This window comes from Salvelinus alpinus, chromosome 20, assembly GCF_045679555.1.
Source record: "Salvelinus alpinus chromosome 20, SLU_Salpinus.1, whole genome shotgun sequence".
Lineage (NCBI taxonomy): Eukaryota > Metazoa > Chordata > Actinopteri > Salmoniformes > Salmonidae > Salvelinus > Salvelinus alpinus.
The window spans coordinates 40,521,211-40,547,489 of NC_092105.1; the positions used below are offsets into that span (position 1 = coordinate 40,521,211).

At 44.1% G+C, this 26,279-nt stretch overlaps 1 protein-coding gene across 2 annotated transcripts in view; it reads right to left on the reverse strand.

The window, feature by feature from the left end:
• The window catches only part of LOC139546892 (E3 ubiquitin-protein ligase ubr3), a 49,676-nt gene that overhangs the window by 8,705 nt on the left and 14,692 nt on the right, over positions 1 to 26,279 (reverse strand). Inside the window, exons 16-32 of one of the 2 annotated variants that reach the window (XM_071355814.1) lie at positions 24,251 to 24,384; positions 24,037 to 24,122; positions 23,508 to 23,649; positions 22,525 to 22,621; positions 20,638 to 20,782; positions 20,378 to 20,482; positions 19,815 to 19,991; positions 16,059 to 16,504; positions 14,636 to 14,724; positions 12,092 to 12,241; positions 11,079 to 11,212; positions 10,158 to 10,268; positions 9,829 to 10,029; positions 9,368 to 9,504; positions 7,323 to 7,408; positions 4,588 to 4,690; positions 460 to 560 (exon numbers count right to left, since the gene is read on the reverse strand). In XM_071355814.1, the coding sequence (XP_071211915.1) occupies positions 460 to 560; positions 4,588 to 4,690; positions 7,323 to 7,408; positions 9,368 to 9,504; positions 9,829 to 10,029; positions 10,158 to 10,268; positions 11,079 to 11,212; positions 12,092 to 12,241; positions 14,636 to 14,724; positions 16,059 to 16,504; positions 19,815 to 19,991; positions 20,378 to 20,482; positions 20,638 to 20,782; positions 22,525 to 22,621; positions 23,508 to 23,649; positions 24,037 to 24,122; positions 24,251 to 24,384 (2,444 nt within the window). Of the gene's footprint in view, positions 1 to 459; positions 561 to 4,587; positions 4,691 to 7,322; positions 7,409 to 9,367; positions 9,505 to 9,816; positions 10,030 to 10,157; positions 10,269 to 11,078; positions 11,213 to 12,091; positions 12,242 to 14,635; positions 14,725 to 16,058; positions 16,505 to 19,814; positions 19,992 to 20,377; positions 20,483 to 20,637; positions 20,783 to 22,524; positions 22,622 to 23,507; positions 23,650 to 24,036; positions 24,123 to 24,250; positions 24,385 to 26,279 lie in introns of both variants that reach the window. The other variant, XM_071355813.1, reaches the window with a different exon arrangement.

Consider the following 26,279-nt stretch of genomic DNA (forward strand, 5'->3'; position numbering starts at 1 on the left):
CTTTAGGCCTCATACCGCCTCAGTGTCCATGGATTCAGGCAGTTCAGTTCAGCACAGCTTTGTATGGCATGGCACCCATTAAGTAGGCCTATGATTGCTGCAATTTGGGCTCCAATGTAGTGGCCCTCCCCTCGGGCACAGGGCTGAGCCTGGAGGAGATCAAACAGGAAGCACTCAGCTGGAGATGAAGGGCATGTGAAGGGTGCACAGCCTCCATAAACAGGGCGATGTCACTCTGCTCCTTACAGCCAAAAATAGAGGGAACGGAAGAACAGATAAGAACTCTCCCTACATTCAGTCATGATTAGGACTGATAACGGTCTGTCTTTCTGACCCAACCGATGAGAAACCTCCCTCTGTAGCCTCGTTAACTCCCCTTCCCCTCACGTCCATCGTCTGATTTAAAAATATATATATATATATTTTAATAAAAAAATGATGGATAGTTAGTGACAGCACCTTTGCGTAGTGGTTGTGGCATGGTCAACACAAAGATGATGAGCAGGGATGGGCAGTCTCTGAACAGCATGGGGACCTCTGGCCTCTCGTCATCCAGGCAGCTGTAGAGAAAAACACACCTGAGGTAACACTAAGACATATTGAAAAACATACAGTACATTCGCATTAAGATAAGAGTTAAGTATTCATTGAAACAAGGTAGGTACAGCATTCAGACCCCTTAACTTTCCACATTTTGTTACGTTACAGCCTTATTCTAAAATGGATTAAAGGAAAGAAAATCCCCAATCTACACACAATACCCCATAATGACAAAGCGAAAACAGGTTTAGAAATGTTTGCAAATTTATAAAAAATAAAAACCTTATTTACATAAGTATTCAGACCCTTTAGTATGAGACTCGAAATTGAGCTCGGCTGCATCCTGTTTCCATTCATGGAGTTTGCCAAACGGCACCTAAAGACTCTGATGATACTAAGATTGAACTCAGAGCAAAGTACAGAGAGATCCTTGATGAAAACCTGCTCCAGAGCGCTCAGGACCTCGGAAGGTGAACCTTCACCCCAGTCTAACAGGACAATGACCCTAAGCACACAGCCAAGACAATGCAGGAGTGGCTTCGGGACAAGTCTCTGAATGTCCTTGAGCGGCACAGCCAGAGCCTGGACTTGAACCCGATCTAACATCTCTGGAGAGACCTGAAAATAGCTGTGAAGCGACGCTTCCCATCCAACCTGACAGAGCTTGAGATGAGGATCTGCAGAGAATGGGAGAATCTCCCCAAATACATGTGTGCCAAGCTTGTAGTGTCATACCCAAGAAGACTCGAGGCTGTAAGCCAAAGGTGCTACAACAAAGTAAAAGGGTCTGAATACATACTTCACTGATTTCCGTTTTTTTAGATACATTTTCAAACATTTCTAAAAACCTGCTTTTGCTTTGTCTTTATGGAGTATTTGTGTGTAGATCGATGAGGGGAAAAAATGATTTATCCATTTTAGTATACGGCTGTAACCTAACAAAATGTGGAAAAAGTCAAGGGGTCTGAAAACATCTTATTTTTCCCATGGGTGGAAACGGGACGGGATGAATTAGGAGGGGGAATGCACCTTCCGGTTTAAATTTGAATACAATTGTGGGTAAATCCTTTGAACAGTTATTATTAAAATGTCCATTCAAAACATTGTGCTGTGTTGCTCTTTCAGAACGCACCTCAAACCTTGGCTCAAAGACATCTCCAACCAATGGGAATACACCTCAGTCTGTCCCTCAGGTAGGAAGCTAGAAACAGCGATGCTGAGTGACTGAACAGAAATAGCTTCTAATCAAAAGATAAGAGCTATTTTCGTAACTGCATGTAGGCGCCGGTATGTGCAAGACGCTATGGCCCAAGCTTATTAGTGTGCTTCGTTCAGGAAGACCACTCCTGGTATCTGGTACTTTTCTAATCCATCCTACTAAAGTAAATCAGAATTATTGTTTACTATATTGAACACCTTTAACTTGTTCATCTTGAATTCTCCATTAGCCTATAACAATTGAAAACTTCTTGATCTACCATAATATAACTTTTAAATGGCAAATCACTCAAATTCCTTTTACTGCTTCTATTTGCCCCACCAACTGTCAAAGAACTGTATTATAAACTGTACATGAAAAACTTTGACAACAGCAGCAACAAGTGAAAGAGAAAGGAGGGGGAAAAGACAAACAAAAGAGGACATGGACAAGACTGGATGGGACTAACAAATAGAAAGAGCAGAGACATCAGATCAGTTTGCCAGTTCAACAGAATATATTTTTAGCAATCGCTGTTTAAGTGGACCCCTAGCTGGGTTTACCCATTCAATTCTGTCAATTTCCACCCTGATTATTCCCAATAACTACTGGTAGGTGCAGGTAAGAGAGAATGTGCACGCTAAAATGCATTGAGGTGCAAAATAAATTGGGACAGCGATTTCTTTTTGCTGTTTTCTGCGCTCTGTACTCCAGCACTTTGGATTTGAAATGATAAATGACTATGGCGGTTAACGTGCAGACTGTCATCTTTAATAACACTTCTACATTAATGTGGATGTTGTCATGACTACAGATAATCCTGAATAATGATGAGCGAGAAAGTTAGAATCACAAATATCATAAACCCCCCTGTTGTTGTAATGGTGAGAAGATAGCATGTCTCTACAAATTTGTAGAGTCCCAAGCTTGAGGTAGTCATTGCGTGCTATGAATATGGGACCAAATAGTTAACTTTTTACTAATTTAATACACAAGTGAATTTGTCCCTCAAATGGGGGGACTATATATACACAAAAAGTGGTGTAACTTCTAAACGGTTCACCCGATATGGATGAAAATACCCTCAAATTAAAGCTGACTGACTGCGGTTAAAGTGCATACTTTGTATCATTTCAAAGAGTACAGAGCCAAAACAAAAAAAAGAGTCACTGTCCCAATACTTTGAGCCCACCGTAGATGCCCATTGCCTTTATCTTCTCAGGGCCAAGAAAGTCCTCCCTTGAATATACTGTATACGCTGCACTCAGTGGAGGCTGCTGAGGGCAGGACAGCTAATAATAATGGCTGGAATGGAGCAAATGGAATGGCATCAAACACACAGAAACCATGCGTTTGATACCATTCCACAAATTCCGCTCCAGCCTTCACCACGAGCCCGTCCACCCCAATTAAGATGCCACCAACCTCCTGTGGTTGACCTTAATATGCTGTGCACTTAACTTGCAATGACGTCACACTTCCAATTGCCCTCGAGGAGTCCCCCACTTTAATGCAGTGGGAGAAAGCAAAGCATCTTCCCTTATATCCCTTGACCCACTTCCATAATGCAACCCGGGCCACATATTGTTGTTGATTGCCACCTCCATTTAAAATGGCTGCTTTTCATCTGGCTGCCCATAGAGAGCCTCCATCTCCACTCAAGACCTCCGGGGACATCGAATGAAGGGAGGTGCACTTACACAATAATACATTCCATTTTGAAGGCACTCGCCGGTTAATTCTAGCGTGCAATAGAAGAAAACCTTTATGACGCAGCAATCTGCTTTCATTCCATCAAATTCAAAAAAAGACCTGCCTACAGTGAACAGCCCACACAACGAAATATATGTTGCACATCTCAGTCAAATCCAGATGACTAATAAAATCACATGAGCAATGTAGTCTTTTGAAAATGAGACTTAATTAAATGTAAGGCATCCCACATAAATGGACATAAGAGAGCGGTTATGAAAAACAGATTGTGTTATAGTCAGACTAGGAAGGCACGGGCATCGACGTTCTCTGTCCTAGTTAAATAGAGGAACACGACTGGCAGGGTGTCAATGACATAGTTGCCTTCCGAATCTCTAAGGGATTTTGAACACAAAATTGCTCCTCTGAGACTCCTGCCTGGCTCGGAGCATTTAAATAGTAACAGGTGTAAAAAGCTGTCTTCCACCGCTAACAGGGAGGGAGAGAGGTCGTTAGGTCACCTAATAGTGCTAAGTGTTATACGACTGGGATGCTAATAGCTCTCAAGACTGAACCTGGGAAGCCAAACTGTTCAAGACAGAGCACGTCTGACCAACAAAAACAAGCTCTGTAGCGAGAGCATGAATAAAGGGGAGACTGTGCTTTGTTACATTTCTCTGTTTCTCTGAACCTGTGAAAGATGAGGCTGGGCAGCGGAGGGCTGAGATGTGTGGTGCGGTTGTTTCTCGGTGCAGTGATCGTGACGGGGTCGTTTCGCTCTCTAACGAGCACCCGGTAATTTGCCAGATGCAGCAATTATTGGTATCTATGGCAACCACGCATGGTGCCTTCTCGGTTTTTGGCTCCTCTTTGTCTAGAGGAAAAGCTGCAAGGGCCAGGGGGGGATGGTGGTGTTTAGCGTGAGGGGAGAGTGGCACTGTGATTACAGGAAGGGTGCGTGTGTTGCGTATGTGTTGAATGGGCTGTTAGGGTAAACTGGACTTAGGAGAGGGGTGTAGGGATGTCAGGTGGATCTGCACGACTCGGGGGGGGGGGGGGGGGGGTTCAGTGTGTGTAGTGGACCTGCAGGGCGAGGAGAGGTGAGAGTAGAGTACCGAATGTCTGTGTAGTGTAGCTTTAGGATGGCCGTCACTCACTCGTCTCTTCTCTGAGCCACCTGGGTCAACCTGGTCCAGGGATTGTACGCAGAATCAATGCTGTACAGACGCATGTGCATGGCAAGCACATGGAAAAGCTGATCTGAAAGACAGAAAAAAAAAAAAAAAACACATGGATTTAAATGGTCAGCCAGATAGATCAAAACACTGGAGCAGATATGAGACGGCTAACTGTAGCTGGCCACCTGCATGTCCATTGGCCAGTGCCTACTGGAACACCAAGCTATGAGTGTATCAAAATGACAGATGCAGTTGACTTGAACTGATTGCACTGAGCGTAATGGTTTGACTGGGTAGCGGCTGGGACAAAACAGGCCAGATGGATAGACGGCACTACTCCGCTCCCAGCTATCCTCTCTGCTCAGGAGTCACACCTGTTCACTGTGGAACTAATGGAACATGAAGAGCGCCAAACCTTTCTCTCGCTCTCACACACACAAAATGTAATCTCCTCCTGGAACAATGTCCTCCTTTAATATTAACACCAAAAAAACTCATGACATCTACTTCTCCTTAATGGCCCACTAAGGTAGTGCTCATTAGAACCAGAGTTAAATGTCTATTTGAAATTTGGAGAAAAAAAACTACATTTCAAAATTACACCTGTAAAAGCATACAATAACAAACCATATGTTCCTAATATAGAGACCTGCGATCATGTTGGCTACTTTCTCTCACGAAGAACAACCAAGTGGTCTGAAATACTAACACAGTTCTTTACATCCAACAGACCTGTAGCCCAATATATATATTTCTTCTGATAGTTATGACAGAGCTGTAATGCAGCAAAACATTGAATTCCAGTGCTGCAATGTGGACCTTCGGGTGAGTTGGCTCACACGGCTGTCAAACTAGAGCAACACTGCCCTCTACAGCTGACACATGGTTGCAGCAGGATATGACCCAGAGGTCGAAGGAGGTGAGTGACTCTGCTTCAGTCCCTCCGTCTGTCAGATGGGGTTAGAGTCCCTCCGCTAGAGGACGAAGATATGTGAAGAGTGACACTGTGGTAGGAAGGATCACCAGCCAATGCCCTTCAAGCTGGCAGGGAACCAGGCTTCAATTGCTGCTCGCATGGCTAACACCTCTTCCATCAGTCAGCCCCTGCCTGGTATGTGCCTGTTCTCCTCTCCCAGTCTGCTGCGATGTCCTGTGCTCTGTACCCCCCCACAGACACACGGTCTGACAGCACCAAAAGAGAGGTATTCAGTTTGCCGTCAGATATTGATCTGGCTCTGCTTTCTATTAAAGCTCATGCTATTTGCTATGATCTTTACCCCCGCACTTGTCATCCCTCCGATATAGATTTGTAATGGCTGTGTGACTTATGTTGGGATTAGATTACTTTAACACCCACCCTCCTGCAGACAAACACTTCAAATGAGAAATTCTCTTGGACACATCTCATCGTGATAGGCCGACACCTACCATAACAGTATTGCATTGGACGTTGAAGGCCATCTTCACTGTAAAGACCACATCACTAGACTTGCCTAATTCAAAAATGGCAGCTATACCAGAGGCGAGCCATTTGAAGGTGGACTCTCCACAGTTGATTTAACACGAGAGAGAGTGCCGGCTCCACTCTCCAGCCCATGACATCCTCATCAGCTAAACGATATAAGTGCCTTGTGGGATATGGGCTTAGGAACCCCCTTGGGTTGTAGTAGTTAGCGCATGTCCCCTGTACCCCCTTCCATATCCCATTCCCTACGAAGTGGCAACACTAATGTACTGCAACTGAGTAAATGTGGCCGCCGGCGTGGCTACACAAGTTAATGTAGCTCAGAAAACGACAGTCCTCTAGTGTGAAATCTCTTTTGCCCCACTCAAGGATGACAGGCGTCTCACTAGAGCAGAGAGCAGCACGAATTTATCGCCACTAAACAGACTAATTAAACAGAGCAGGAAAATGGACTGCTCTCATCCCCAGGCTCAGCTCTGATAGAACATAATGTTAAACACATCAAAAAAGGTCAAGTTCAAATGACAGACAAAGTAGAACCAAGGAGAAACACCTTGGGCATCTTGAGTCAACCATCCAAAAATCAGAACCTCGCATCTTCGTCTGCACCTCTGAGCATAAGTGTGTGTCGTCCTCCAATCGACCACCAATGTCGGAGGCTTTGTCTTCGGCATTGTTGTCACAGCGGGCAGTCACACCGCTCAAGACGGCGACATCACTCGGTCTTCATTTCCAGTCCACCCCAGAGTGGACCACCCTTGCCACACAATCAACTAAAACAGCACTTGACACGTTCGTCTGCTTCATTTACCCTGACGGCAGAAAGAGTCTCATCTCTCCTTCCCTACCACTGCTAAATCGACAATCTTTACCAACGGTCCAACGGTTACATGGACGAGCCGCTTCAATCTCACCTCAGACACTTTATTACACAAGGGCCGTTGGGACAAGGCTTCCCACCACCTCCGATTCCCTCAAGTCCCCATAATCAGTCTAAATTCCAATGGACCTTATCGTAAAAGAACAAAGAGTAAAATGCTTCATTCTAATCTCTTTGAATCTAAAAAAAATATTTCAAACTGTTGGTATACGAAACATGGGTCAATGGCTTTACACAAGGTCAACTTCGGATGTACACTATAGCTTAGTGGTCGAGTAGAGGGCAACACACTTCATATAGCACCGAGTAGACGGAAGGAGGCTTCATGCATGTTAATCTAGTGAGAAGCGAGGGGAGTGGTGTACTCACTGAGACAGGAGCGCTTGGCTGCAGCACTGGCTCCTCCAGAACACAGGTTCCCTCCACGGTGCACCAGCTCCAGCTCCAGGTTTGTCCTGAGGAAAACAACCATTACTAAGTACACACACAGTCAACTGCTAGGGCTTAGTGGGACAAGAGGAAGATTTTGGGGCATTTTCACAGCCATTTTTAGCTCAGGTAGTCTGACAGGAGTTTATCCCCCCCATTCAGAAACAGGACAAAACAGTGGACTATTAACATTCCTTCATGTCATCTACCTGCTATTGCAGTAGCGACCTAAGACGGGAGGGCTCGTAGCGGCCTAAGACGGGAGGGCTCGTAGCGGCCTAAGACGGGAGGGCTCGTAGCGGCCTAAGACGGGAGGGCTCGTAGCGGCCTAAGACGGGAGGGCTCAACTAGCGAAATTATCACCAATATCTGGTGATGTTACTGACTAAACCTCTATTTACCCGTTTTATAAGAAATATCAGATATAGAAGATGTAGCAGACATTGTCTGTTGTGTTTGTACCAGCTATTTCATATCAATAACAAAAAATGTAAATAGCTAGTCCATTGGCATAAAAGCTGTTCCATCCAGTTTCCCTTGTATAATCTCGGCTGTGAATTTCCCATGCATATCCAAACACATTTCATTTAATATTTCAATTTCTGCCACCAAATAAAGAAAAAAAGTAAGACCATTAGAGAATAAATTGATATTAAAAGCAGATAGGTGTCGCTTAAATTAGACTGAACAGGGGTTGTTTTGATCCTGCCACTGGACGTTTCCTCCCGTAGGCTGGGGAGGTGGGGGCAAATCCTCGGGCTTCCTGGGAGAAAAAGCAATTTCACATAGATAATGCAGCCATGCCGAGCTTCATCTGGCTGCTACTGATAAGAGCGCCCTTCCGACAGAGGAATTTTCCACTGCTCAGGCAATTTGCGCTGTTCACTGAAATTGTGAAAACCAACAGGCACCCAGACACAGGGAGCAAGGACTTCTCTCTGCAGGGCACAGGTTGAGAGAAAAAGGTGAGGGGGAGGAGACTGGGAGGGGCCAAGGGCATCCCACAACCCTTTGCCTATGGTGAGAGAATAGAAATGACAGTTCCATTCTCTAGTCCCTGTAACGCATTATCAATTTCAGACGATGATAAAAGCATCATTTAACGTCATTTAGAGGAGCGTGTCCAAACACAAGAAGCAACAAAACTGTGAATAAGTACTCTGGAGAAAAAGAGCTCAAAAATCAGTCGAAGAACGGCAGAGCGTTAAACCCATACAGTCAGAGGTAATAAAGGATGGTGGAACCAACCAGTCAATACCATTTTACTGCAGCGTCAACTGACAAAGCTGCCAATGTTGCTTAGAAGAATTTCCAGCGACACCTCCAGCCCCACACTGCAGTACAATCAGAGGTATGAATAAAGCCAATCAAAAAAACATTCACAGCTACCGAGCAACTTCAAAAAACACCAAGTAATCTATATATCCGGTGCAGGTACAAAGACTAAAATTCAATACGCTCCGACTGTACACTACAGATATTGTACAAAAGCCTTTTCAAGCGGCCCTCAAGCGAAGAAGTGCGCTCAATGGATAAATGCAACAAAACAAAAATACAACTAGGCTAAACTCAGGAAATGTTGCAGTTCTCTTTCTGTGCCCAGTCATTGTAATGCAAGGCAGGGAGCCGGCTTTCAGAGCACAAAAGGAGAGGAGCAGACAGGCCAGGTAGCCAGTGTTTTGGCCAGAGGCCACAAGACTAGAGTCAGCGGGCTGCATAAAAGAGAGCAGTAGGAGGAGGACCTCCCTGTCTGATTGGATCACGCATAGGGGTCACTAGCCACGGGAACACAGGCCATTGCTCATCTCCCAGGCCTGCACGACTCACACCATATGTTACCAGGTGCACTTTCACTTAGTCTCATGGAGCTGGAAATGGAAAATTCTCCATATGACTGTGATAAATGGAGTTTCTCTTTGGTTTCATTATTTTGAAGCATCTCAGAGGAGTCTGTGGTGACATTTTGACTGCGTCATGTCCCTCACCTGGCCACAGAGTACATGAAGAGGAAGTCGTTGTCAGGGGAACCGGGGTTCTTGCCATAGTCCATGTACTTCCTCTGGGTGGTGTTCTTGATGTCCTTGATCACCGACTCCATCTCTTTACTCAGGTTGGACTCCGTCTGGAAGGGAAAGGTTGCAAAGTGACGAAGCAGGATCTCCATTTTGAAATGTTGTTGACTATGGTAATATTGACATAAATGGCCACCTACATGTATGCATTTGCAAATCATTGGGAGAGTACATGAAACAAACCATAGCAAATGTTTGGCAGGAGATGACAGGTGAAATATGTATTGAGGCCAAACTGGAGTAACACCAAAACAGCTACAATACTGTTGGCGTCAGTCTCATTTGTCCGGAAGTGTTAAGATGGCGTGATCGGGGTCAAGGGGATAGACTTGGGTGAAGCGGTGTATATCTCTCTGCCTTACAGTGGTGCTTACTGGGAAAAGCCCCAGCTGCTCCTGCAGGTCCTCCACCTCCTTCACCAGCACAGCGGTCTTCTTGTTGGTGGGCATGTGCCAGCTGACCACCTCGGTGCTCCGGCCCGGGCGGCAAGGCAGCACGCTGTTGGCAAACTGTCTGCACAGCGGGCAGGTGAACTCGCCCTTATCCACAGAGAAGCCCTGCAGCACCTGGTCATTCTGGGTAAAACAAATATATATATATATATAAAAATAATATGTGTGATTATTACAGGAAACAGGGCAGGTAGGACTGTCCTATGTTATGACCCTTATGTCAATCCATACTTTCATAAGGATACCCCTACCCGCAGAGACTCCATGTAGGACTTGTGGCAGTCTATGTGCAGGGTGTGTCCACAGGTCTGCACATATACACCCCCATCCCAGCCTATTGAGACCGACTGCAGACAGGAACTCTGCGAAACAGACAAGAGAACAGCTCAAGACAAATAAGAGTCTCTTAAGTTCCATAACGGTAGAATAGAAACCACAGGGGGTTGGTGGCACCTTAATTGGGGAGGACGAGCTCGTGGTAATGGCTAGAGCGGAATGAGTTGAATGGTATCAAATACATCGAACACATGATTTCCATACAATCTGTTCCGGACATTATTATTAGCCGTCCTTCCCTCAGCAGCCTCCTTTGACAGAAATATATACAAGAAGTTGATTTAACTACATTTCTACAGCAGCATTTTTATGTGCGAAAAAGGCAGGAGGAGCCTTTTCTGGAGAAAGTGACAAGAAATGGCAGAACAGCAGTGCAGCTAACACCCGAAGACTGTGGCAGTGTTTCTTTGTCACGCTGACTAACTGCCTCAAAGCTCCCAGAGAGGGGTAGAGGAGTGAGGGAGGAGAAGCTCTGTCAGGAGGTCTTAATCCTCCATGACCAATTCTCTCTGTTTTCTGGCTGCTGGAGTCTGGAGCTGCTGACAGACTGGCAGGCTGGAACACTGGGCTGGGGGCTGGGCTGCTGAATCACCTGAACCCAGCTCAGGAGGAAACGGTTCAACATGCATGATGGGAATCCACTCTTTATGTGCATAAAATAGGCTTAGAGAAAGACTTCAGAAAAACGGTAGTGCTTACATTGAAACGCTTCAGTGAGGCTTTACTAGCTAGTTCCAAGCCAAGGACACAAGCGAGAAGTAGAGTGGGGGGGTGGAAGGTGCGAGGTAGAGAGAGTGTGTGTTTAAGTGACTGGGTGCGTCAGTCAAGACACCTACATCTTTGAAGAAGCGTTGCATGAGAGCGAGTCTGACGTCGTGAGCCGCCCCGCACGTGTCCGCTGGGTAGATGTGCTCATCGTCAGTGGTAGGCAGTTTCTTCGTCTCGTCACTCTTGCATCGGTGTCCCAGCACTGAAACAAAAATCAGAGCACGGGGGCTCGCAGTGAGTGACAATGAGCTTTATTATAAATGTATTAGCATGAGTAATGAGCTCTCAGATTCCCATTTATAGATCTACATAACATTTATATAAAACAAATCAAGGGCAATGATTGCTTGGAGAACACGTCACGTTTTAGGCGTGCCTGTAGTCAAACGCAGATATTTTCCCCTTTCCACATCAGGAACAGAGGATAGTGACTGATACGTCAGTTGATAATGACAGCTAATCTCCCAAACATCCACTCAGTAAATCAGTGGCAGCCTGAAAAAAAAAAAATCTGCTTCAAATGATTAAGGCTATGAAAAGGACAATAAAGATCTGACAGATAATTCACTTAGTGTTTACACTGTCTTTTGAGAGGGCTAATATGAAATAGCAGGTGGCAGATCATATAAGGTGTTCTTTTGACCTCGAGGCGGCGAGCGTTCCCAAACCGCAACTAATTACTAATCAAACATCCCGTCTATTTTCATGACAGTGAATGATCCTGTCCGGCAGCACGGCATAGAAAGGCAGTATGAAAACTCGGCCAGGGATCAACATGAATGATAAATGAGCCAATTAAAACAACAGCTAACCTACCTATTAAAATGTGATTTTCCAATACGCTGGTGCTAAGCTTCCATGAATAACGGTGTATCTTTTAACAGGCAAGGGCTGTGCTAAGGGGGGGAAGTAGATTTTCATATCAATGAAATACACTACCTTTAATTTGACTCCGTATCGCCAGTTCATTTGTAGGTGGTTGAAATTGAACAACAAATCAGGACAGTGGTAAGAAAGGCAGACGGTGTAGGCCATTAATTCAGATGTGTGACACACTGAGGGGGATACAGTGCAGTAGTACCTGACGATGCCTGGAGGAGAACCACCAGGCCAGTGGGCCGGTCCTCAGTGGAAGGGCCACTCTGGCCACAGATCACACAGTCATAGAGGACCTCAGACTCCATCACCTCAGAGGCCCCCAGGTCCATGGCTGCTTCAGCATCCGGGGATTCTGACAGACAAAGAGTTACTCTTGGGTCTTTAATAAAACACTTGATTAATAACCACATTCAAAAGCTTCATCAGAAAATGCATCGTATCTAGATGATATGTTGGAGCTGGATAGCAATTTTGCATTATTAACAGATTTTCTGATCAATTGACATTAAACTTAAAGCGAGAAGACACATTGGAATAGATATTGGCAAGCAATGTGCAAAAAATTAAAATTAAAAATAAAACTTTAGGAGGGTAATGTGGTGTGAAACTCTGCAGTCTTTGGGGCCGGCTAAAACCGGGTGCTAATAAAATGCCATTAGAGGTGGTCACCGGCAGATATGCTCACATTCCTGCCTAGAAATAATACCATGCTCAATTACCTTGTTCTTTACTAACTCAGAGCAAATCAATGACTAGTTCTATTAGAGAGAAGCAAACACAAGTCTCGACATTTCCACTTTGGTGAAAAAGCATGTATTTTCCCAAGAGCATTTTCTCAAATACAGGATGAGAAAGGGTGGGTAAATAGGATAGGCACTGACAAAAGCACAGGAGGCTTTCAGACAACCTTGTCACTGCATTAGTACGCACATTACCACTTCACCTAATGTGTGCATTAGAGCACCACTCACTGTACTGTAGTGGAAAGGAATACAAACATCGGACTGTGCCTAGCATCAATGCTTCCAATAACCACACTTCAGCTCTCTGCTTCCTCTGTCCAAGGGATTGGCATGGCGCTAGAGATTAATTACTGATGTGAAATTAGTTTTAAAATGTTAAAGACCGTGTTCAATTTGAACAGTAGATTCTGCGTAGAAATGTCAACCCGTGTTGGAATTGATTTATTGCTTCAGGGTGCAATATGATCTCAGGAGAGGTCAGTGTGTTCCAGGGGAAATAAACAGTTTGCATTAGATGTCAATGGAACAACTCAGGCCTCAGGCCCTCAGTATACACAGCACACACACAGAGCTGGAGAAGGGCTGGGAGACAAGGACACCCGTGTTGCTATGCAGGACTACCGCCTTGCTAAGTTGCTATGCTATTTCTCTCTACTATACACACACGTGTAAAATCCTACAGTCAATATTGTAGCGTGATTGTCGGTACAGCTATCTATACAAACTCTATTTAAAAGCAGCACCGGGAGATTAATGCTTGAACAGATGCTCTTACTGTTGGACGAATTTGTCTGGTAAAAATTCCAGTGCAAATATTTATATTATCTGTGACCTTTGATTTAAATCTGTGAAACAAATGTAGCCCATGAGAAGTCAAGACCATTCTTTATACTGATAAGACACAAACACAAGCTAAATCCGTTCAATAAATGTGGGCTAATGTCAGCCGAGACACCTACAAAAAAATAAGAAAAATAGTGAAAGTACTAACTCAAATCACAAGAGTCTTAGCTGTGGTAGATTTCTTCAACGGCAGTGCACATTCTCCATGTATATTGTTCAAGCATATAGCCAATACATTTAGTTGTATTACATCTTTTGACAAAATCAGAAAACACAATTATCAATGAAGTTAATGCGCATCTCTGTCTGCCCCTAGTTGTGCCAATACAGTAGAGGTATGTGAGGTGGATGTTGTGTATGTGAAACTTGTAGCCAGCCAGACAGCAGTTAGCCTGAGGGAGATTAGAGACAATTCCCAAATGGCACCCTATTTAGTTTATAGTGCACTACTTTTGACCAGGACCCATAGGACTCTGGTAAAAAGTAGTGCACTATATTGGGGAAAGGATGCCATTTGGGATGTAGCCCTGCACACAAGGCGTCCTAGCCTGCTCAGCCGGAGGCCCATCCGTAGCCCTGCCTAAGTGCTCCCTCTGATCAGAGACCATTATTCATCCACTAATCACGCTGTGTCAGGGTGGTCCCTGTGAGTCCATCCCACTATTAGTGCTTTGATCCGCAGTGCCCTCAACCAGCACGGCTCCAGTCTCAGAGGAGTGCTTTCCTCTCATTGCTCCTAACAGGCCTGGGGAAACCAGGGAGGCTGTGGCCAGTGTCACCTTGCCACATTGACATTAAAAAATAAAATAAATAAAAGCAAAGCTGTATTTTTATCTTTTTTACTTTCCTTCAAGGACTATAATGGAACGTGTGCACAATACATCCTCAACGTGAGTGGAGTCCACTTGAAAGTTATAGAGAACCAGGCCCTGTATCCAAGTGCTAGAATATAATAGCGCACCATGTAACAAATCTGACCATACATCAGTACATCTAAAAGCTTGGACAGGTTCTGAATAATCAACTTTCCTGTGTATTAGACAAACTGACCAAACATTCAGAATAGTTAATAGATGAGGGAACAACATGAATAAGCTTTGAGAATGAGAAATGCTGCTGGACCAAACAGGGGGGGGGGGGGGGGGCGGGTCACTCCTTACCGACATCCATGGCTGTTTCCATGAAACTCTTCTGTCTGGAGGCAAACTCAGCCAGTAGCTTCTGCTGTCTCTCTCGAGCCCTCTGACGCCTGAAAGACCAGGAAAAAATAAACTTAGCATAGAAGACTACATAGAAAATTGTCATCATGATACATCAGTCAATCCATTTTACGTAACTGTCAAAGTGTTGCATAGCGTGGAAAGTCTGAAACCACCACACAAAAACAAATAAACATCCTATCGCGCTATTCAAATCAAAATGTACTTAAAATAGAGTGCCGAGGCATATGGCCCAGACTTCCATTATTTTGATGCAGGAGTAATGCCTATTCTCTACACACTGAAGGGGTTAACCCATCTCTATAGCAACAGCTTCTGTGGGTAAGTGGAAACGCTTGGTTTTATATAACACTGAAAGCCCTTCTCTCAATGACTAGCCATTAAATCACCACTACTCACCCACCAGTGCATTCTCATTTCCAGAGTGACTGTCTGACCGTCACAGATGCTCATTTTCCCCCTCAGACGCTACCACAAAGGCATACTATAAAGCCCTCAAACTCAACTCTGGACCTCGAAGCCAGTTCCACTGCCTTTTTCCATTGTTCCCCTCTAAATCAGGGTCTGATTTAGACCTGGGACACCTGACGGGTGTAATTAATTATCAGATAGAAAATAAAACAAGCAGGCTCTGGACCTCGTAGGGTAAGAGTTGAACACCCGTGGTATAAAGTATAAGATGAACTTTGTAGCATTGGACACAATACATACAAAGTAAGAGTCTGATTTGAATAAGGTTACAGTATGTGACTGGGTGCAGGGCTGGCAAGGTGATTATTTCCCTAATGTGGCAGACTGTAGCGCCTGTGCAGACTTCCAGAGAGCAGGGTTGAATGTAAATAGAGACTCCTAATAAGAGGACATAAACAAATTGTGACAGGAGTGCCACAGCTCAGTAATTCCCACTGACAGCTTCAGGGGCACAGACGGCCCGCCTGAGAAATGTGCAGCACCCCTTTCGGCTTTCCTCTGCCATTGGCTGGCCCACAGTCGCCCTGGCACCACCACGAGCGAGAGATGCTACCTTCGTCTGCGGGTCTAGTCAACCCAAAAATAGGTCATCATGGAGTGCTTATAGCCCATTCCATCATCTTTAGTGGTGGGAAGAGAATAAGGATGTTGTGGCCGGTGAATGTGAGCGGAACTGCCAAATCCGGCTTCATCTTCATTTCAAAACAGACTCCACAGTGGGGTGAAGGGGATTTACAAAATACAAAATCCCTCTGCAGAAGCCCTTTGAACAACTTCAAAAGAGGGACTCATTTCAAAGGCTAATAACCTTTTAAACATTGTATTCATTTAAAGTGGTACAGATAAGTTGGTGTTCATGGTTTTGCAAACAGGACGGGAGCCTGTAACAAACCTCTCGTCCTTATCCATGGTCTTCTTGTCAGTGGGGCTGTTCTTCTTGGGAGCGACAGGAGGAGAGACCTTGCCACAGATCTCCTGGATGCTGCGCTTGCTCTGGCGGCTGCGCGTGGCTGCCTTGGTGAGGACGCGCTCGATGGCAGTGATGCCATCCCCGTGGGCGTGGCTGCTGGTTTCCATATCCTCCAGCCAAGTGGCCGACAGAGAGTTCTGCTTGGCCGATAGCTTCTGGTGCAGCTTGATGAGCAGGGAGAGCATGCTCTCGCGGATCTCCAGGATCTCTGTGACCAGCTGGGGAGGCGTGCCGGGCGGGACCCAGCGCGTAGAGCTGCTCTTGGGCCTCACCACCTGGCTGGCCTCGGTGCTGCTGCGGTTGATGATCTCCTGGAACTTCCTCCTGCGCTCAGCCACCAGGCTGAACACCTGCGCCTCCCGGACGTTCTACAACAGCAGAAAAACACATCAGATCTCTGACACACACACTTTCCCAAACCTGCAGTTCAAATAATGGCGGTCACTAAATACATGCAGATGATGTAAGCCGTTACATAACCAGCAGAAATACTGTAATCGGATTAGATACTTTTGAAAAACTAGATTACTTCTAGCATTACTTTTGAATTCAGAAAGGATGTTTACATTTTTTTAAAGATTAAAAATAAATAAATTAACAAGTTAAGTTTGTTTCCTGCCTGAGCAAGTGACCACAAGTCAGCGACCACTATGATGGCACACCAAATGCATTTTGATGCATCGCGGGGAAAGAACAGGAAAAGGCTTTTGTAGGCTAAAGTCCAAGATAGTTGCACCATTGGAAGAACAAAGATTATACATCAAAGTTGAATAACCAATTGGAGATAAGGATGACAGCAGTGGTGTAGCCTGCTGGTGATACAGATATCACTTATTATTGACCTGTACATAGCAAAATTATGTGAATCACACTGCTGCGCTCTAATTTTGGTATTTGCGCCTTACGGATTGTGGATGGCTGTATATAATTTATGAGCGTATTTTAACCCAATAAAATCTGTCTGTTTCTGACCGTTTGAGCAGACACATGCACATTTGTGGCCTGCTGGAGGTCATTTTGCAGGGCTCTGGCAGTGCTGCTCCTTGCACAAAGGCTGAGCCACTTGTGTGGGTTGTAGACTCCGTCTCATGCTACCACTAGAGTGAAAGCACCGCCAGCATTCAAGTGACCAAAACATCAGCCAGGAAGCATAGGAACTGAGAAGTGGTCTGTGGTCACCACCTGCAGAACCACTCCTTTATTGGGGGTGTCTTGCTAATTGCCTATAATTTCCACCTTTTGTCTATTCCATTTGCACAACAGCATGTGAAATGTATTGTCAATCAGTGTTGCTTCCTAAGTGGACAGTTTGATTTCACAGAAGTGTGATTGACTTGGAGTTACATTGTGTTGTTTAAGTGTTCCCTTTATTTTTTTGAGCAGTGTATATATAAAAGAAACACACTACCCCATAATGACAAAGCAAAAACAGGTTTAGGAATTTTAGCAAATGTATTAAAATAAATACCACGTAAGTTCTCAGAATCCTTACTCAGTACTTTGTTGAAGCACTTTTGGCAGCAATTACACCCTAGTCTTCTTGGGTATGACACTACAAGCTTGGCACACCTTTATTTGGGGAGTTTCTCCCATTCTCTCAAGCTCTGTCACAGAGAGCTATTTTCAAGTCTCTCCAGAGATGTTCGATCAGGTTTAAGTCCGGGTTCTGGCTGGGCCACTCAAGGACATCGAGACTTGTCCCGAAGCCACTCCTGCATTGTCTTGGCAGTGTGCTTAGGGTTGTTGTCCTGTTGGAAGGTGAACCTTCACCCCAGTCTGAGGTCCTGAGCACGTTTTCATCAAGGATCTCTCTGTACTTTGCTCCGTTCATCTTCCCCTCGATCCTGACTAGTCTCCCAGTCCCTGCCGCTGAAAACACCACCACAGCATGATGCTGCTGCCACCACCATGCTTCACCTTAGGGATGGTGCCAGGGTTCCTCCAGACATGACGCTTGGCTTTTATGCCAAAGAGTTCAATCTTGGTTTCATCAGACCTCAGAATCTTGTTTCTCATGGTCCAAGAGTGCTTTAGGTGCCGTTTGGCAAACTCCAAGCATGCTGTCATTTGCCTTCTGAGGAGTGCCTTCCGTCTGGCCACTCTACTGTAAAGGCCTGATTGGTAGAGTGCTGCAGAGATGGTTGTACTTCTGGAAGGTTATTCCGTCTACACAGAGGAACACTGGAGCTCTGTCAGAGTGACCATCGGGTTGATGGTCACCTCCCTGACCAAGGCCCTTCTCCACCGATTGCTCAGTTTGGCCGGGCGGCCAGCTCTAAGAGTCTCGGTGGCTCCAAACTTCTTCCATTTAAGAATGGAGGCCACTGTTCATGGGGACCTTCAATACTGCAAACATTTTTTGATACCCTTCCCTAGATCTAGATCTGTGCCTCGACACAATCTGGTCTCGGAGCTCTACGAACAATTCCTTCAATTCCACATAGGCCGTTTAAAACCAGAGAAGTTGGTTCTAAGGGGCAGTTGACCTTTAATGGGAAGTAATCAGATTAGCCAAACTCTAAAGTAATCCAAAAGTTATGTTAGTGATTACAATTTGACAAGTAACTAGTAACAGATTACATTTAGAAAGTAGCTTACCTACCACAGCAAACATGTCAAAGTCACATTAAACACCCCTTAAAAATAAAAAAACAAAAAAACTTGGCTGACTTTAAGAGAAGCGCAGAGTGCTAGTTCATATGCTGAGAGAAAATTCAACCCCTAACTTTAAAAACGAAAAATGTTTAAACGCTTGTGATTACCTACCCAGACAAAGGACCGGAGTACTGTTAAATAAACATACATCATACAGCCCAGTCGGAGCGCCACCAATCAAAGTCACATGCAGTTAAAGAGCATTTACCCAGACTCACATTATACTGAACAAAAATATTTAAAAAACACAACATGCAACAATTTCAAAGATTTTGCTGAGTTACAGTTCATGTAAGGAAATCAGCCAATTTAAATAAATTCATTAGGCCCCAATCTATGGATTTCACATGACTGGGCAGGGGCACAGCATTTGAGAGAAATAAGCTTGGTGCACGTATGGAACATTTCCAGGATCTTTTATTTCAGCTCATGAAAAATGGGACCAACACTTTACATGTTGCGTTTATATTTTTGTTCAGTGTAGTTTCAGCAGTCAAGAGGGAAACCCCATCAGAGCACTAAACAAACCAAGGCAGAGTGCAACCTCAATGACTAAAAATCATAAGACACACAAATATAACAGAGGAGAGAATAACGTAGTCATGAGGTTTTTCACACAACGGTCAGAACAGAACACACTCCAAGGCCCTGAGGAAATCAACCAGGTCTTCCTCTTCTTAATATGACCAAACAAACAGTCCAATGCAAACAGCTACCTCTCTCCAATTCCCTGTCAGACGCCTGGAATTCTGTGGAGCAAAAGTACGGCAAACCAACATACGTAAAATGCTTCTAAAACATGACCCGCCAAAGAGCAACCTCTCCGCATCAGGAAGAGGATATGACAGGCTACATAATACAAAAACAGCCAATATACCAAACGCATTGAATGAACATTATACCTTAACTACCCTGAGGCAAGCAATTCTGAGCCCACTCTGAACATGAAATGTAGTATGAATACAGAAGTAGTGGCAGTACCACCCGGTGTGCAGACAGGGTAGAGACAGATGTTTATCTGACCTGGCCGAAGTTGGATGCCTGAGCGCTGGTGCTGGGAGGGGGATCCTTCTCCCTCTTCACCTCGGGGGCAGTCTCAGGCACCCTCACCCTCACGTAGTTGATGACATGGTGCAGGTTGGACAGGAGGTTGGTGCCTGGGAACCAGCTGTCATGGCAGTGCTCCTCAATGCAAGGCTCCTAGTCACAGTACATGAGACAAATTAATGTGGAGAACACCTTGATGGTCCCTTAATAATACTAAAAACAAAATAACACATTGAGAAGTTGGGACTATAAAAGGTTCTATCTGCAAAAAAAATATTGAGATAATTGGTTTTAAAGTTCTGACCCTTCATTGGTTTTAAAAACAGTGTGAACTATTTTTTTTATCTAGTATTCTTTTGAACTTAACATGAATTGGGGTATTTAGAGTACCATATAGGTAGAACATTGACCAGAACAAGGCTATGTCAATAACACAACTTTGACAAAAATGCAGATAGAACCTAAACTCCCGACATGTTACCAACAATGTCTTCGAGTGGCTAAAGGTCAGATAGTGATCAAGCCAGTATACATCTTACCTCCTCCTCCTTGTCCTCTTGAACCTGGTTGTCCAAGCCCAGCTCAATCAGGTAGAGCACCATGCACAGAACATGCTCAGACATGTTGGAGTGATCCAGCCAGATCTAAAACAAAACATTACAGTTCTGCCAAATTCAAATCATAGGGCAATCTCACCATCAGTTATATCAAACAATTACATTTTGATGGACAGGTGTTTCTTTGCATGACAAATTAAGCAATGAATAATATGAATGAAGAGAGCAGTTGGAAGGGTCACCTTGTAAAGCAGAGTGAAGATGACAATGTGAAGAGTCTTGCAGTGCAACAGTCTGTCCAGGCCTTTGTAACATGGGTGCAGAGGAGTCCGCTCTTTGTACGGTGGCCATGGATTCCCTGTCGTGTGCATCCCAGACTGTTTCAAGCTGGGTACAACAACAAATCAGGTCAATTCCATGCAGTAATACAGTCAATTGAAAACAATATTCAATAGATATCCATTCAACATCACAAATGCATAGGTAATAAATGTGACACTAAATAATCTAGAGTAATTGACCACACAAAATCTTTCAGTCTATGCAATGGAACAGCCAATCGGCTGAAAGTGTCACACTATTAGCCATGACAGGATTGCGGTTATATAAAACGTTGCCTGGCTGACAGGCAATCCATCATATTCAAACAGTGTGAACCAGTAACATAAGCCTGATGTCACAGACTGAGTTGGGGAAATATCAACTTGCGTCAAGTGGGAAATAAGCTATCGTGTGGTCATGACATCAGGTTTACTACATTCCGTACCAGAATGGTTTCTTTCAACGTGATGAAATGATAATCGAAAAATACCAAAACAGAAATGAAATCAGTATTTCTTGTTCAACATTGAAAGAATTGCTTGGATATCTAAATTGCCTTTGTTCAATATAGCCTACATTTGGTTTTGAAGAGACCAGAGGAAGAAAAGCACTTAAATCCATTACCAATGTTTGCTTTGCTTGCCCTTTAACTGCTATTTCAAATGAAGAAATGCTGCCAGGAGTACACTTCTGTACATTTAGTTACTTCACATCTTAAAGAGATCTTCAGGAAATTAACCTAACACTATCTCCTTCACCCCAACCATCACATTTGTCTTCGGAGACGTCCAACCTAAATCTAACAGGGGAAGGATTTCCTCAATTCTATTACAGTTTGCCTTGAAATATTGATTTTACTCGACAGAGAACTAATTGGAACCAACCCTATCACTATGTTAGCCTAACCCCGCTTTTCATTATGTTGGCCTAAACCCCCTCTTTCCTCCCTTCACTATGTTAGCCTAACCCCGCTTTTCATTATGTTGGCCTAAACCCCCTCTTTCCTCCCTTCACTATGTTGGCCTAAACCCCCTCTTTCCTCCCTTCACTATGTTAGCCTAACCCCGCTTTTCATTATGTTAGCCTAAACCCCCTCTTTCCTCCCTTCACTATGTTGGCCTAACCACTATCTTTCCTCCCTTCACTATGTTGGCCTAAACCCCCTCTTTCCTCCCTTCACTATGTTAGCCTAACCCCGCTTTTCATTATGTTGGCCTAAACCCCCTCTTTCCTCCCTTCACTATGTTGGCCTAACCACTATCTTTCCTCCCTTCACTATGTTAGCCTAACCCCGCTTTTCATTATGTTGGCCTAAACCCCCTCTTTCCTCCCTTCACTATGTTGGCCTAACCACTATCTTTCCTCCCTTCACTATGTTGGCCTAACCACTATCTTTCCTCCCTTCACTCTCTTTCCTCCCTTCACTATGTTGGCCTAACCACTATGTTGGCCTAAACCCCCTCTTCCCTCCCTATGTTGGTCTAACCACTCTCTTCATTGTTGGCCTAAACCCCCTCTCACTGTTCGCCTAACCACTCTCTTCAAGGGCAGGAGGGAAAAGCGGATTCAACAGGGCAACAGGGCATGACATCCACCCACTCAGTTTGGCATGGCTGTTCAAACATTACCATCCCAACTGCAGAACTGAACAAACCAGAACTATATAAAAAGACACTAAATGTACTGTTAAAATACATAGGGTTTTGAATGGTTATTTATGAATACATAACTACTCACATGCTTTGAAAAAATGTAATAAACCATTCACTTCCAGGTGGAGGCGATGAGCTTCGTGACCGTTAACTTACAATGCTGAGTATCTGTCCATTGCTGACTGGACATCACGACGGTAGACTGTTCTGAGAACCACCATGATGGGGTCAAACTCCTTCTCCCACACCTCCTCTGGAAAACAGAAAGAAATCCTTTAGGAACACCCGCTAAAACAAAAGTCACTGACATACAAGTCATTCTTTCTTTTTTTCTTCTACTGAGCTATCAGAAAGTGGTGTTAGGTTGCCACCCAAGTGGAATGTGCAATGACAGTGAATGTGGAGTTGCAAAGACAATCTGATGCCTCCTATGACAAAACTAACGCTCTTCTGATTGTTACCAACCAACAGAAGAATCATATCAGCAGAGAATGGCCTCAAAACAAATCGTATAGGAGGTGAGGTCTCCATTAGAAAAACCCATTTAAACTGGACATTGGGCCAAAATGGCTCAAACTACAAAGTCACAGGGCTGATATTAGGATAGGACACCTAATGAGACAAATCCTGATCTGATATCATAAACGCACAATGCTTTATAAGAGCCATTGACTTGAAAATACACAGGTCTCTGCAGGCAATGCCCTATATTTGGTAACAGGGGAGACAAAGCGTATAGATGTAACTGCCTGAAGGGCATCACAATAACAAAGTCTTCCAGATGGACCTTGTTTTGAATTAGTCTTGTGAATTGTGCAAGTCCCTAGTTCTGTATGGGTAGAACTATAGTCAACTGTGGTGCATGAGTGCCCTCTCAAGGCAGACTGGTGAAAAAGCACCTGTGATTATGTTCAAATGGAAAACAACACGCTTGGTGATGATCCAACAAAGCGTTTGGACAGCATTAGTCACACATCGTAGAAAAACTTTTGCACTGTAGTAAAAAACAATTGCAAGAAAAAAAGAAAAACGAGTTCATTGGACAAACTCCGGGAGGTCCCTCCCTGTTATGTTCCATTTGCTTCCATTCTGTAGCTAGTGAATTCACACCAGGCGATGAGATAAAAGGGACAACTTACCTTTAGGTGTGTACATGCCCTGCTGCATGGAACCCCCAGGTTCAAACACGGGGGCTTTGAAGTCAGCCACAGCAGACAGCATCTCCTCAAAGCTGCAGCTTCCCGGGACGATCCCACTCTTGGGGTTGGGATTCTCAGGAATCTGAATATTCACTTAAGGAAAGTATGCACCTAGGCAAATGTGCAGCATAATAAATGTGACCCCAAAAAATGTTAACACAAAGACTGTTGGCTGTGTGTTAAAAGATGGAATTTTACATTGATTAAACCAATCACAATCAGATTCACATGTAATAACAGGGGGCGGTTCTGGTGAAAACAAAGTGTTATTGGTGCTTTTTCCAATTCTAGCACATTCTAGCAAGGGAACAAACAAGGGTATTCAGAAAGAGTTACCACTGACAACCACTGACACTACAAAATCCAGAGACTAAAAAGCCAGCTACAAACTCAATGAGAAAATACTGACCACGGGTTAGGATATTCAATTAATTCTGTGAATTAGAGGCTGATAAAGCAGTGAGGATACGAGGTCCAACAGTGAACTGTGGGTGCGGTCGTTCATGCACAGTTGGGAGACCATCTCGGCTCTGAGAATTTCATCATCTGCCATGCCTATCAATGAGAGGGAGAAATATTCATTCATGCATCTACGGATAACGCCAATATAGTCAGGATGATACAAATATTCCAAATGTCGTTCATGTACAATTTCCTTCTCCCCTGAATGCATCTGCACCTACCCAAGTGAATGCGAAGACTGGACAAGATGACAAGAAACGTCAAGGCTCCCTCCAGCATTGGCCTCTCCTGCTCACCGTCCAGTACTGCATTCTGGTGCACAGAGGCCATGGTCAACAGGTCCACCACTTTGAATCTGGATATGAAATACATGTTACTGATAGAGCTGTTGCGGTGACCATATTCCCACCACACAGGTAGTCATGACAGCAGTCAAATTTCACGTGACACAGCCATCTCCTCGTATACACTCTGGACATGCGTTGGTAGTACCCAACTCGCTAACGACCTGGTATTCAGGGCTCTATTGTCTCCCTAACATCAATGCAAATACAATCGAAAAACAAACATTTAACGTTAAAACAGTATCATGCTTTTTAAAATCACACCGTTTAGCTCCATTTTTTTGGGACCTCACTGTGATAATTTGAAGTAAGACGTTCAACAACAGGTTGAAACAGAAGAAAACATGGCCATTGTGGATGTTGTTTCAAAGCCAAAACAAAATGGATGTTGTTTCAAAGACAAACAACGAAATGGACAGCATTAAGGTGATGATTAATTCAAAGCATTTAAGACATTTCATGTAGAACACCCATAGGCATAAGCTATGAGTCCACAACAGATAAAAAAAGAAAAATGAATTAAAATAATTGTGCCGTTATACAATACATAGCCTAAGATTTAAGAAGTCTGATCTAGCCTATAGTCCAAAATTAAACAAATTCTAGTAAATCGCCTTTGAGTGTGGACTGTATTATTATAATACACACACTGGATGAACTGGTTACCTTATGCTATACTCCAAACGTTGGGAGAGAACATATAGGCCTAGGCAATGCCGTTGGTTCATTGATTGGGCAGGGCAGCTTATAGAGTGACATGCTGACCACACCGCTTGCGTCACGTGCGTTGCAAAATAAATGTACACATACATGTTATTCAAATCACAGCACCCAAAATGCTCGTGAGTGTCTGCGTAACCAGGTGCTAAAATAGAACTTGGTTCTATTTGTGATGCTTGACGGGCTATAAGTCCCACCTCTCCCATCTCATTGGTTTTTAGGAACATAAACCCACGTGGGTGATTGAAAGATGAACTGAGGTACACACTCCAGTTGGTGGTGGTAATGCACCTTAAAGTTGGTTGCCAACCATCATATAAAGTCCAAAGAAGAAGCCTGAAGGAGGAGAGTTTACTAGAAGCAAGTCAGTTTACCCTTTTATCTGTGGATTAATCAGAGTAGAGGACCTTGTGCATTTCAGGTAAAATAACAAAATCAACATGTGGGTGATGGCAGAAGCGCGAGCAGTCTAGTCAACATGTTACCCTACAATTATAGTAAATTTGCATTTGAATAGCCAAGTAATTGGCTGACATCACCTTAAACTACAGAATCTCAAAACCGTGCGTTTCCATCTCCTCCCCTTTCTCGAGCACACAGAGATAGGGGCTATCAACAGTTGAATTGTTGTGTTGTGAAAACATGTTACTATTGATGTTCCCGAACAGATTTCACTTCGTTTCACAAATTAAGCACTGGGTAGCTGCAGGAACATGGTTGGATCCCATGGCATACAGAGTTTGAGTAGAATGCAGGCTGCATGCTCCTTAAACAGTGGTTGATGCATGAAGTGAAAGACGTGTTCGTATAAGCCCAGACATGTCTATGTGCAATCATGTGAAAGTTGATGGTTGCCACTAAACAGAGGATCCCAGCAGCTACTATATTTAGGCCTACCTCGTATGATTTAAACTGCAGGAAAGTGGCCTCCATTCGTTATTCGAGTACATACGGATAACGTATTATTCCCCCTGCTCCTACCCATTTGATAAAAATGGGCCATTCTGCATCATGCAACCCATATATGTTTTGATTTAAGACATTAAGGTTTGTATCATTCACAACAAAATGTTCCAAATTCAAAAATCTAGCATATAGGACCTGTTTCAAATGATCACTTTTACACGCAACATAGCCACTTCAAATGTACACTCACTCCTGAATGGAAAAAATATCCTTTCCATTT